This window comes from Dama dama, chromosome 12 (assembly GCF_033118175.1).
Source record: "Dama dama isolate Ldn47 chromosome 12, ASM3311817v1, whole genome shotgun sequence".
NCBI lineage: Eukaryota > Metazoa > Chordata > Mammalia > Artiodactyla > Cervidae > Dama > Dama dama.
Window position 1 is genome coordinate 100,014,054 of NC_083692.1, and position 13,593 is coordinate 100,027,646.

At 45.0% G+C, this 13,593-nt stretch overlaps 1 protein-coding gene across 3 annotated transcripts in view; it reads right to left on the bottom strand.

Annotated features, from left to right (window-relative positions):
• The window catches only part of MCC (MCC regulator of WNT signaling pathway), a 300,929-nt gene extending 288,420 nt beyond the window's left edge, over positions 1 to 12,509 (bottom strand). Inside the window, exon 1 of one of the 3 annotated variants that reach the window (XM_061158216.1) lies at positions 12,257 to 12,509. In XM_061158216.1, the coding sequence (XP_061014199.1) occupies positions 12,257 to 12,313 (57 nt within the window). In that variant the 5' untranslated portion in view covers positions 12,314 to 12,509. Of the gene's footprint in view, positions 1 to 4,720; positions 4,779 to 12,256 lie in introns of those variants that run through there. The other 2 variants (XM_061158217.1, XM_061158218.1) reach the window with 2 other exon arrangements.
• Between the last annotated feature and the right edge of the window lie 1,084 nt (positions 12,510 to 13,593).

The window sequence follows — 13,593 nt, forward strand, 5'->3', positions numbered from 1 at the left end:
ATAAATCAAGTGACTTGGCCCAGAGAAGAAGTCAGTAAAGAAGTTGACCAAATAAGAGACTTTCCTCTTGGGTCATTCAACATAGTACCCTGATCCCAAGATGTCCACATTGCTGGTTGGGGCACTCCAATGCCAAATAAGAAGGGCGCCCTGTCTCCGACACTGGGGGAATTAAAGGGCTTAAAGGCAGTTTCATCACATCACTTTCTTTGGCCTTAATTATAAAACATGTATGTCCAGACAGCATTTTCATCAGCATCTCAGAAGCCCCAAAGGAGAAACAGTCTGAAGAGTCACTCTATTAATCACACCAGAAGGCAGACCTCTGAGTACATCAAAGCATCCTGAAAAAAGAGGGTCCCAACTTTAGTTTAAATCTACCCACTGGAAGTCAAAACTCCTGTCCTGGGGTCCAACTCACCTACTTTCCCCTCCTCACTACTAACCCCTGATTAATAATCAGCCCAGGCAGAGCAGCCCTGGACTATCTCCTTCCCACAGTGCTCCGAGTCCATGCTCACTCTCATCCAAATACTTACTCAAAAATGCTCCCAATCAAGCATGAAAATAAATTAGATTTTGGTTTAACCAGGATTAGATTCACAGCACCAAGAAATAAAGTAACAGTTATCTAATCTAACAGACCAGCCTCAGACTTCCTGGCTACTCTCCACAGGCCCCTCTTGCTAAAGCCCTCTCCTAAAAAATCCTCCTTAAATACTGTGAAATCACTGCATGTCAGTGGAGCAGCATAACTCTTCAAGTGCTCTGAACATAACTGCTAACTCTGGTGCCTAACACTGCTTGAGATAACCTAGTCTGTATGTATACAGCAGCAGGGGGAGAGCTGCTGGGTGTTGGCCAGAGAAAGCAGCGCTGGCCTCACGATGCATCAGAGAGTTACTTATTCCTGGACATTGTAGAGGAAGGAGTCTCCTGGGCTTGAGTGAGCCCATCTGTTTTCCATGCAGAAGCAGTGTTCGGTTCATGCCTCATTTTACACTCACAGTAACTCCATCTGGAAACATCAAGGAGCCAGAGGCTGTGCAAAGCTCCAACCACAGAGAAAAAGCAGACGTGGACAAAGGAGAAGAGGAATAGAGAACCAATGTCCAAATACATGAAGCACTCCTATTGTGCAACAACAAAAAATTTCCTGTATAATTCGATCAAACAAATGGATGCAGACTTGAACAGAGATTTCTCTGACAAAGACAGGGCCAATAAGCATGTGAAAAGATGCTCAAAATCAGTAATCATTAGGGAAATAAAAAGAGGAACCACAAGTAAATAACACTTCATATCCATGGCTATTATTTAAAAAGCAAAATAAAACAGAAAAGAAGTGTTGGCAAGGATGTGAAGAAGTTGGAATCTCTGCATTGCTGGTGGGAAGGATGTAAAGTGGAGCAGCTTCTAAAATGGTATGGCTATTACCTGCAAAGTGAAACATGGAATTCATACATGCTCGAGCAACCCTACTTCTGGGAATGTACCCAAATAAAGTGAAAACAAGGAGTCCAACAGATATTTGCATACCCACAGGCATCACAGAATTTTTCACAATAGCCATGAAGTAGAGGCAACCCAAGTGTCCATTGACAGATGAAAGGATAAACCAAACATAACATGGCAAATAGATGGGAAACAGTGGAAATAGTAACAGATTTTATTTTTCTGGGCTCCAAAATCACTGCAGATGGTGACTGCAGCCATGAAATTAAAAGACACTTGCTCCTTGGAAGAAAATCTATGACCAACCTAGACAGCATATTAAAAAGCAGAGACATTACTTTGCCAACAGAGGTCCATCTGGTCAAAGCTATGGTTCTTCCAGTGGTCATGTATAGATGTAAGAGTTGGACTATAATGAAAGCTAAGTGCCAAAGAATTGATGCTTTTGGACTGTGGTGTTGGAGAAGACTCCTGAGAGTCCCTTGGACTGCAAGGAGATCCAACCAGTCAATCCTAAAGGAGGTCAGTCCTGGGTGTTCATTGGAAGGACTGATGTTGAAGCTGAAACTCCAATCCTTTGGCCACCTGATGCGAAGAGCAGACTCATTTGAAAAGACCCTGATGCTGGGAAAGGTTGAAGGCAGGAGGAGATGGGGACAACAGAGGATGAGATGGTTGGATGGCATCACTGACTCTATGGACATGAATTTCACTGAACTCTGGAGTTTGTGATGGACAGGGAGGCCTGGTGTGCTGTAGTCCATGGGGTCGCAGAGTCAGACAGGACTGAGCGACTGAACTGAACAGCAGATTATCATTCAGTCATAAAAAGGACGTTCTCACATGTGCTACAGCATCAATGAACCCAGAAGACATTATGCTAAGGGAAACAAACCAATCACGAAGGAATAAATATTTTATGAAACTTGAGGTATCAAGACGAGTCAAATTCAGAGGGGCAGAAAGCAAAATGGTAGTTACCAGGGAGAGGAAGGAAATGGGGAGTGTTTGATGGCCAGAGTTTCAGTTGGAGAAGGTGAAGAAGTGCTGGAGATGGATGGTTATGAAGGTTGCACAATAATGTGAATGTACTTAATGCCACAGAACAGCACCCTTAAAATGGTTAAGACAGTTAATTTTATGACTTATATTTTACTATAATTAAAAAGAAAAAAAGGCTAGAATGATTGACTAAGTCCTGCACTATCGACAGACAGCAAGGTCATCTAGCTACTCCCCCAGATAGAACATACTGCTCTTCTGGATTTTTTACCTGGTAGACCCCAACGATCTTGACCAATAAAACCCATGGAGTGCAGACTACTACAATATATGCCAAAATCATACTTAGAGCTAAAAATAAATTTTTCCAATTATTTTAATAGTGTGATTTAGTAGTAATGCCATATGTAGATGAGAATACAGAAGAATTAGACTTTCACCTCTTAAAATAATTGCAGACGATTATCATAAAACACACTTTAAAACAAATCCTGTGACATAGAAACTGAGGAAGTTGAAGCAGAAGAGGAAAAATTATCCCTGGGAGTTAAGGGGAAAAAATCTGGTTTTACACTTCTCCTCTGCCACTAACCAGGCTTCATGCCTCAGCTTCCTCATCAATCATGCAAATGGCTTGGATAAAACAAAATGCAAATCAAAGAAGTTCTTAATGGCGCCACCCAACAGAAACATCTCCTTCGTCTAATTCCAGGCTTACCTGGCAACTTTCTGGTCATGATCTGACTGCTAAATAGCTATGCTTTTCAAAAGGAAAAAAGTATCAACATTCCAGGCTCCTTGGAGCTATACTGGTTATAAGTCAGTAAACGAATATGAAAGTTCATAAAAAAGTCAAGTAAGTGACAGCGGAAAACAGAGGTCAGTTTTTCCTAACTCAGAACCCACCTATACTCTCTATATCAGCATGCATCAATGCTGAACCATCCATCAAAGGAGGGAAAGCAGTTTTCAAATCATTCTTGGCCAATGTCCACATCACTTAGTCCTTTAAACCATTCCTCTCAAGGTAAAAGCATACTCACATACTCTGAGGATGTTCGAAAATAATTATAGTTTATTTTAGCGCATACAACAATTTCTGCTCGCAGAAAATGACACCATTTGAAAGTCTGGGCATATGCAAAGGCTTTAAGAGAGTGAAGGAAACAAAAGGGGAAGCATGACAGATCGCTCTACCTTTTCTGAGAACAGTTTTTTTTTATTGACTTTTGGGACACAACCTTCCTGGCCTTTTCTTTGCTAGCGCCTCCCGTTCCTGAGGACATCTTCCTGCCCCAGCCCCTCAGAAGCACACACACACACACAAATAGGATTTTTAAAAAATCAATTCAGGTGTATTTTTAAAACACTCCAGAGAAATCCAGATTCTTCTCCAAAGTCTACAAAGAGACAGGTGATCTCACCAGAACTATCTTCCCTGACCTCACCTCCTTCCACTCTCCCCTTGCTCACTGCACTCCAAGGCACATCTCCTTGCAGACACACACCATGCACGCTCTGGCCTCTGACCTTGATCTTTATTTGTCCCACTGCCTGAAACGGTCCTCATCATCTGTGCATGACTCCATCCTCCTTGCCTTCAGATCTCAGTTCACAGATTCCCGCAGACAGGTCTTCCCTGACCACTGAAATAGCATCCCTCCCTCCTTCACTCTTCCTTCCTCCTGTGCATCCCCACTGGCTGTATCTGTCATGCGTGTTGTCTGTTTGCAACTGGAATGTCATATTCATAAAAACAGGGACTGCATCAGTTTTGTTTCTATAACCCCACACCGAAGAACAGCACCTGGCAGATAGAAGGCACATAATGTTTGTTGAATGGAAAAATGAGCTAGGAATAGAGAATGTTACAGTAATATAATGATCAAACTAAAGTTTTTCACATGTGTCCTTTAACCAAAATACGTAAGTGGTCAACCCAACACATCTGTCACACTATGAGGTAACTGCTGTCTGGTCCAAAAATATGAAGCCTGTGGATGCCCTGAGTCACATATTGACGAGGTGCCGGCAATACTGTGATGGGTTTCACTCTGTGCCTGCTTTCAAAGATCGCATGCTCTCCCAGGGACGTTGTGGATAAAGTAAATATTCTGAACACAGATGAGGAAAGAATGACTAACCTGGGAGGCTGAGTAGGACCCGGGCAGGAGCAAGAAGTCCCTGCAAGTGTGCCATGTATTCTATGAACAAGTCAACACAACCCATAGGAAACAGGGACAAGCCATTACCCCACTCTCACCGTGCAACCGACCAGAGGATCCACTGCTTTTCTAATCGCTGGGCAATCTTTTTCCACCTTGGCATTCTTCCTTTGACAACTGCTTCCATATTCTCACAAATCCAGCTGGAGTCCGTCACTGATGTGCCTGCACACACTGAGGCTTTGTGAAGCTTTCTGTTCTCAGGTGACGGAACAACACAGCCTTTGGCTTAAGAGAGCATTTCCATCTCGGGGCCCACATGTCCTGGCACAGCACGCGTTCCAAGCACCAACCACACCTCCTGACAAGTACTCTGCCTCACAATGTCCCGCCCATCAAAGCACGGAGTAGCTTCACCACACAACTCTTCCAGCCCAACAGACTTTGACTGCTCTTTACAAAGTTAACAATGCCTAATTTACAGCTTTTTGTACGGGCACGTAGAATCAACAGCTGTTAATGCCCGAGATTTTTTTTTTCACCTCAATTGTCTCAGAGTTTAATTTCCTCTGCTGTTTCAAAGATATACTGAAAGATTTACATAAAAAGTGCTTTATAACCTCAGTCATTCCTTATGATAATGCAAACTTTCTAAAAGGTGTCCTCTTTCCCTTTTGTATTAATGTTAGCTGCTTCTGTTAAGCAAGAGAAAAGGGGCATTTGATAGACAGAGAGGACAGCTTTGTGATCCCAGTAAATATTTACTCTATAAATTGAACTTCTCTTTATCTGTATAATCCAGGTTACTCTCTTCCTGTTTCCTTCAAGAATAACAGTTGGCCACTGCTAGGAATTCAGGTGCACTTAGGGGAGGTGAGAACACAATTCCCAGTAACTTCTCTCTGCCATGCCACCCCCTGCTGATATAAAAGCCCACATCCTGACCACTATCAAGCTTCTGTGCCTTTTCTTAGCTTGTCTAATTCTATAATCTCGCTAACATGAACCTCTTCCCCAGAATCCAGAGATTACTCAAAATGTAATCTTGGTTTCCTGAAGTTTGACTCCTTGAATCAAAACCTAAATTTCAAATCTTTTTTCATCACCAACTTTTTAATCTTTCTGTAAATGCAGTTTTTATTTTCTAGTTACCGCCTGGCTGTGGGGGGACGCCTTACACATAACGTGCGCCAGGTAAATTCGCCTTGAGCAGCTATTAAAATAGCACCTTGAGTTTACTTGGCGAGTGTCTCCATCATACTCCCTGCTCTGGATGTGTGCCCCTCCCAAAGTCCTGGCACCTCAAACCTCCTAACCACAGTCCTCTAAAGAAGGCATTAAGGTGAAAAGTCTTGGGACTGATTTTCAAACTTCCTGCCTGGACAAAGCCCTTCCTCAGAATCAAGGTTCTCACTCTGCATTCAAGTCTGGGGCCATCTCAAGTTCCAATCGCCTGCCTGGTCTCTGACTGGCCTCCCTCCCGAGTTTCTTGGCCGCCACCCGGGTCAGCCCCGCCTCACGACTCATGCCTGCTGCTGGGCTACGCTCACTGTCTCTCCGGCCCCTTCAGCGCGCGCCACCCCTGGACCCAGCAGCAGCTGCCCTGCCACAGCCGGGCTGTCCCCCTCACCTGCTTTTTCTTTTTAATCAACCTCAGAGCTCAGCAGGAGCCCAGTGATTTAGCCAACTGTAGCAGAAGTCTAGAGCCCCATCTGCAGGGGTGAGAGAACCCTAATCTTTGTCACAGAGGACATCTTATTCTCATTCGGGCACCTCACATGTTGCAGCATGAATTCCTCCAATGCCTCAGGGCACACAGGCCGTGGGGTAGAGGTCACGCGGCCTCATCTTCCTTCAGTTTAAGTGGGGACAGAAGGAAGGCCTTCTTGGCTGAAGACTGCCCTACTCCTTATCAATAAATCTCCTTTTAAGGCTCTTGAAAATCAGTGTCTAGAATTCTTCAACCACTTGAAAGTGAAGGCAATGAGCATACTCATTTCATTCTTGTCAAAAAAAATTTACCTGGGCATTGCATAGAGATTACAACACAAATCAAGTTAAACAGGCTTATCAAATAGAAAACTTCCTCCTAGGAAAATAGGATGAAAAGCTGAGAATAACACTAGAAACTAACAAAAAGCACCACTAGAGGAATGGTAGATTCTGGAGAAAGACCAACTGGCCTCAAAGTCTGACACCACCATTCATGATCTGTATAATCTTCATAAGGGTTTTCATCTCTTATGCCTTAATTTCTCTACCCGTAACATGGACATCATAGAATGTATGTCATAGGGTTTTTGTTAATTAAGTGAGTGAATAGCTAGAAAATGCTTAGAAAGTGTTATCTATACAAACCACCAAATTAATGGCTAAAAACACAAAATAAAACAGCAAAAGTTATTGCCAGCCATTGGGAATTAGCAGATCAGGATTTTAGGCATGGCTCTTGTTTTGTGACTTCTGTGCTAGATTAAAAATGGTTGCAAATGCTTTATCAAATCCCCTTGAAGAGGTGGGATCTCTTTCTTCACCCCTCTGAATCTGGGCTAAGCATATAGCTGTTCTAACAACAGAATACAGATATGACTCTTGCCAATTTCAGTCCTACATTTCAAAAGAATTGGCAGCTTTCACTCCCTCCTGGGAACCTAGCTGCCATGCTGAGAGGAAACCCAAGCAGCACAGGGGCAGGCCCGGGTGGGAGAGAGGTGAGGTGACCTCCCAGCCCACAGCCAGCACACACTGGCCAGCCACGTTATTAAGCCGTTTTGGAGGTGGACATGTAGCTGCAGTCACGGACACAAGTCCAACCGCCTCCAGCCCTGCCCCAAACTGCAAAATCACAAGTAAGATTGGTATTTTAAGCCTTTAAATTTGGGGGGCAGTTTGTTACACAGCCATGGACAGCCAAAAATATCCTCAGACCAAGCACTCAAATCGGTTGTTCAAATTCTATGTTTATGAAAAGGGAAGAGACAGAGAAGAGGCAGGGCGTTCATTCAAACATTTGTTCAACACCTCCTATGTGCACAGCCTCTGTGACACTGCTATTCTGAGGCTACTGGTTTGTGTCTAAGACTGACAGTAGACAGCTCATTACAATGAAGCGTGATTCCAAAAGGACTTCTTTCCTGTAAGAAAGAAGTAGAAAAAAGGTGTGGGTGTATCAGCAGATCTTCCAACCCTGATATTTTGCAAACTTGATGATGTAGAGTAAATACATCTGTGAGACAGCCACTTGGATTATCTTGTATGATTCTCTCATCTAGAGAACAATTTTCTCCTGTACAAATCCACTTCTTAATTAGAGTACCAATAAAAATATGGGTTTCAGTAGCTACGCAACAAGTGAATGGTGAAAGTACGAGGAGTCGCCTCTATAACCTACATTCAGGAGTGGAATAATCTCATGAGAGAGGCTTTGAATAAAGAAAGAAGGACAGGGTTAAGGGACATATGATTTCTTTTGGGGCAACTAAGGTTTCAAAGTAAATAGTGATGGGAGAATTTTACCTATTCATTGCTTGAAGTTTAAAAAGCAAAGAATATACACTGATTGCTTTGGACAGGAGGTTTTAATCACTGCCAAGCAAGAACAAACCCTTAAAGACAAAATTTTAGTTTGCTACATAAATAGGCAGCTGTCTATCAGGCAAGCAGATTCAGTCCACGGCTATCCTGTGAAGATAAATTCATGTCATGACCCTCATAACGCTGTACCTTAAGACAGCTTTCCAAGGTCTGAATAATTCTAAGAACAAAAAAATGTGATTATGACAGTGAAATAAGGTTCAACTACATACTGGTCCCACAAGTTTTAACCAAGACAAAGAGAACTAATTGCTGACAGAAAACGCACGGCAATGAGGAAGATTTAGTGGCCTTTCCTTGACAAAGTTTGGGAGAATTTAATCTAATGCCACTGAAAGTGTGTTCATTCAGTTTCTTGATCAAGGGGGAGAGGACCTGAAAGTCAAGCATTTAATTTTCTAAGTACTTTTAAATTTGTCTGGTGTTGAAGTCCTTCCTTAACTTGGTGTTAGGAAAAGAAAAACAGCCTTTGATAAGGACAGCCAATATACAAGGAAAAAGAATAGCCAACTCACGCTTCTCAAATTTTCCTTTCGTTGTGTTGTTGTCAATGATAAGGATTAGTTCACTTTGATTAAAATGTTTAGACCTGATAAAATCATTTGTGGTCATCAATATGACCACAGGTAGAGACAATTTTACTGTCTCTTATTATCTCACAGAATCTTAAACAGCTATTGTTTAAAATAAAGACACAAAAGGAGCACATTCCTGAACTTCCTGTTTTTCCATTTTTAAAGTCCTCATGCCCAATACCCAGCTGGTCTCCTGATCACCACGAATCCTTCACATCCACACGCCTCCTGCCTCTCTTACACCCAAGCATTCCTGGGGCTCTGCAGGCAAAGGCCAATGGGGACCAAGCTAGCTGCTGTCACCAATAGGACCAGCAAATGATAACAAGAAACTGCTTTCAGTCACTCCCCCTTGGTTAGGATGCTACAGCGTCAGTGTCAACAATATTGTATAAGAGGCAATGACTCTGGTGGCTAGAGAACACTTGTAGAAGGGCTAAGCTCTTAAGTCAACACCAATGAGACAGCGTCTTGTTCATGATACCCAGCATAAGGCAAGGCAATATCACTACTCTTCCTGCCCCTAAAATGCCTGGTGAGCATCAGGCTCAATCTGACCCCAAGGTGACCTCCACACAGCTTTGAGGCTCCTGGGCAGTAAGAGCTACATCACCAAAAGGTAGGTCTTAATAAAAGAGGACTGGCAACTCTGCCCGCCAAGACATTAAAGCAAAACCAGTGTTTAAGAAAAAAATTACAGTGAAAATAGGAAACTCTCCTTTACATCACGGACCTTAATGAGAAATACAAATGACCTGTATTCAGGTCTATGGATCCATATGGATACTGCTCCATGGATACTACAGAGAAGGCAATTGCTGCACATACTGCCCATGATAAAGTGAACTGAGATTTAGGGTCCACAAGGTATGACTCACACAACCTTCCTTTGCTTACAAATTCTCTTTACATATACCATGATCTAAAATATGGGGGATTTCTCTGGTGGTCCAGGACTCCGCGCTTCCATTGCAGGGGGCACAAGTTCGATTCCTGGTCAGGGAACTAAAATCCCAAAAGATGTGCAGCACAGCCAAAAAAAAAAGTACTTAAATATATATGTGTGTGTGTGTGTGTGTGTGTGTATCAAACTATTCTTAAAGTCCATCCCAACTACTTAATTTGCAGGGAAACTCAAGATTGGGGGGACAGAGTGGAAGTAAGTCACTAGACCTAGAAGTGGAATCCAGCAAGAAACAAATGAGCAGCCGTGGAAGCAAAGGAGAGGAAACAGTGAAGGACACAGCCGGGATAGAAACTTATTTACTGTCTTGGGAACAAAACGATGTTCTATAATGCTCTATTATACCTCTCCAACTAATGCAGGGGCCATGAAGCTCCCTCAGCGCTTTCACCTGGCCACAGGGTTTTCCAAGAGTGGATACAGCCAGGCACATAATGGAGCGTCATACCTCCCACTTGAGTTTCATAGGTGCTCTCAGCTCATCTAATGCACTCACTGACTGTGCCAATACTATTCAAGCCAATCCAAGCCTCCTTTCTCTCTCGTCAGCATTCTAGTCACCTTCACCCTAAACCTGTGATTCATTTTTTAAACAAAGGTACCTGAATACATACTTCTCGGGTGACAGAGACTTAAAGTTGCCACACATAAACAAACAATATGAAGGGCCTGGTAAAGACTCTGCAAGATACATGCCTTTGATTTCTTAATTTTTTTTAAACTTTCTATTTTGTATTGGGGTACAGCCAATTAACAATGTTGTGACTGTTAATTTCGGGTGAACAGGGAAGGGACTCAACCATACATATCCATGTATCCATTCTCCCCCAAACTCCCCTCCCATCCAGGCCGCCACATAACACTGGGCAGAGTTCCCTGTGCTCTATAGCAGGTCCTTATTGGTTATCCATTTTAATTACAGCAGGGTGTTCATGTCCAGCCCAAACTCTAACTATCCCCTCCCCTCAGCAACCATAAGTTCGCTCTCTGAGTCAGTGAGTCTCTTGGTTTCTTATCTTAAATGACTTTAGAAGACACGTCAAAGGCTTCTCCTTTAACAGTGGTATTAGTGGAGTGGGGTTGTGGGTTCTATTTTAGATGTGAAACCTCTCCCCACATGTAAAATTGGCAAAAATCACTTGGGTCTTTGAACCTCTTCCCCTACCTCCCGTTTTTAAGTGAAGCCCTCACTCTTAGCATCTGCATCACAGGGAAAACCACAGGGATTAAGAAAGGCCTTTACCTCATCTGGCCAACATCTCACAATGCTGTTTCAAATGGGAGCTGGGACAACTCAGCACCAAAACACTCAGAGCACCAGGCAGGGGCCAACTGTCCTCACTGCTGGATATCGGCCTCAGACCTCCTCAGGTTTCCCCCGCCTACACCCCGGTGCTTCCCCAGCACCAGCCCTCAGCCCCTGGAGAGGGCTCCATCCTTTCATTTTCCCTTCACAGATGGTAATCTGACATCACCTCTGTCTGCCTTCCGGCTGTTTTTCACAGGGCTCCTTTTCTTCCCCTTTGCTCTCTCCAGCCATACTCAAGAAGCACAGACTGTTTTGCCCCAAAACGGCTCAGGGATGATGTTAAGAGGAAAATCCACAGCCACCAAGCCTCCTGCTGTAGACAGCGATCACACAGACTTCCTCCTCTCTTCTGAGCATCCAGTTCTGTAGGTTTCCCATCACCACTTTCCAGGTATTCAAAGCCTGAGAGATGGGGGGTGGGGGTTGGCATGTGCCAGACGCATCCCTAAAGTCATCAAAAAAGGTGGCCTCCAGCATCTGACCACTCATATATTTGCATACCGTTTCATGAAGCTTTAATTTCAAAGCTGGTCTCCAACACTCAAGTGGATTTGTTACTGCAGGAGCCGGGAATTGCAAATGTGCTTGCCTTAAAGACTCAGGAGTCCAGTCCGGGGCAGGAAATAAAGTTCTAAGTCGCTTTGATGTGTTTCCTCTCCACCCCCCTCCCCAGCGCGGGTCATTAGTCTCCTCCGAGGAAAGACCACCTTGCCTGAATTGAAGTACACGTGGGAGCCAGTGGCAGGCTCAGGGCTCCAACAAGCCCCCGGGCCTCACCAAATTACTTACCGTCAGACTGAGCTCAGCTGGGACCCCCGTGTATTTTGCCGACTAGGAAAGGGAATGTGGTACACGCCACTGGAGGAAGGGTGGTGGGAAGGGACAGGGGACCCAGACCACGGGGAGTAAAACGCTTTAGCGTTTGGAGTAAAACGCTTTGGGTGCGAGCTTGTTCCTTTTTTTAAGACACCCGTTTCAGACCGAAACATCAAGCCAGTTCAGGTCATTTCCTGAGTAGCACAACAAGTTAAAACAAGATCCAGAAAATCTATTAATCTTTAATTGCGCTGCATCCAGACTGGGAGCGCGAGGCGGTGGCGTGTAGGGAAGTGAGAGATGGGGAGCGGGGGGAGGTGGTGTAGCAAAGCAAATGCCTAAGAAACCAGAGCTCCTGACCTCAGCTGTTTCTTACCTCACTCAGCTCGGCCGAGGAGTCGTTTCCATATTTCATGGCAACTCCAGAATTCATGACTGCACTTTTCAGAGGCGAGAGCTCCTCCCCTTCCAGGTCTCGGAGCTTCCGAGTTCTTAGCAGGCTGGGTATCCACTGCTTGGTCCCTTCTGGCACATTTTAGTCTAGACAGCCATTTTCACCCAGGACAGCGGTGAAGCCCAAACGAAGGATGCAGGCACTCCTGGAAGGCACGGAGCCGGCTCGCGTTGCACTGACGAGCCGCTGCTGCAGGAGGCTGGGCGGCGTGGCGCGCTCGCGGCTACCGCAGCGGCGGGGCCGGCGCGGGGACCCGGGGCACCGCCGCCCTCGGCGCCGCCTCGCCTCTCTTACGAGGTCTGGGCGCCCCCCATGACCGGGCGCGAGGGTACCTCCGGCAGGATCCGGCCCCCTGCAGGGCTTCGGCGAGTTCCCGAAGAAACCAGGGCGGCGGGCCGAGGAGGAGGATCCGAGCCTCGGGTTCCGGGGAAGGAAAGAAAGCTGGAGAGAGCCGGAGCGCCGCTGCACTTCGCGGCGAAGTTTCCCCGTTTGAATCGTCTGGAGTTGTAAGTGTTTTCTGATTGAATACAGCTGTCTAGCTGCTGCCTACGGGGTAAGCGGAGGAGGCGGGGCCAGAAAGAGAAAAAAAGGGAGGAGACCGAGCAGAGGAGATCTTGCCTAGAGAGCAAACATCCTTCCAGCTAGCTCTCTGCGATAGTAATTACAGGACCCAGGTCCAGCAGGAGAGAAGAAACAGGAAAAGCCACCTGAGTGCGCAGAAAAATGAAATAATATGAAACTTCCCTCCTAGTAGCCACTTTCCATAATTTAAGAAGTTCAAGACAAGGCAGCGCTGTAGGGTGGTCATTTTCCCTGATCAGTCTAAAGTGGACACAGAAGGTGTAAATTCTCTGTCAGACTCTCTCTCTCTCTCTTTCTTTGGTAGATAGACCTCCATCACATAAAGGATGAAAGACAGACTCAAATTTCCCATCCTCTCCAACCCTCAAGACAGTCCTTAAAAATATTACATTTCCCATCCACTTCAACCCCCAGACCTTCGTTAAAAATCTTATAGATCACCTGAGCGGCGCTAGATTCATATTTCCAGCGTTTGTAGTACAAATCCGAAAAGATTCAAGAAGCTGTTATACTCAGGACTCTGGAGTCAGAGCTCCCCTGTGCCTTTCTCAGAGGTGAAAATATCCCTCTGTGTGTCGGGGGAGGGGGCTCGGAGTTTTCTCTGTGTAGAGGTTAAAGCCCACTGAACTTGAGATGCACCGGAAAATGTTCTGCTTCTTTAACAGTAGGTCTGCAGG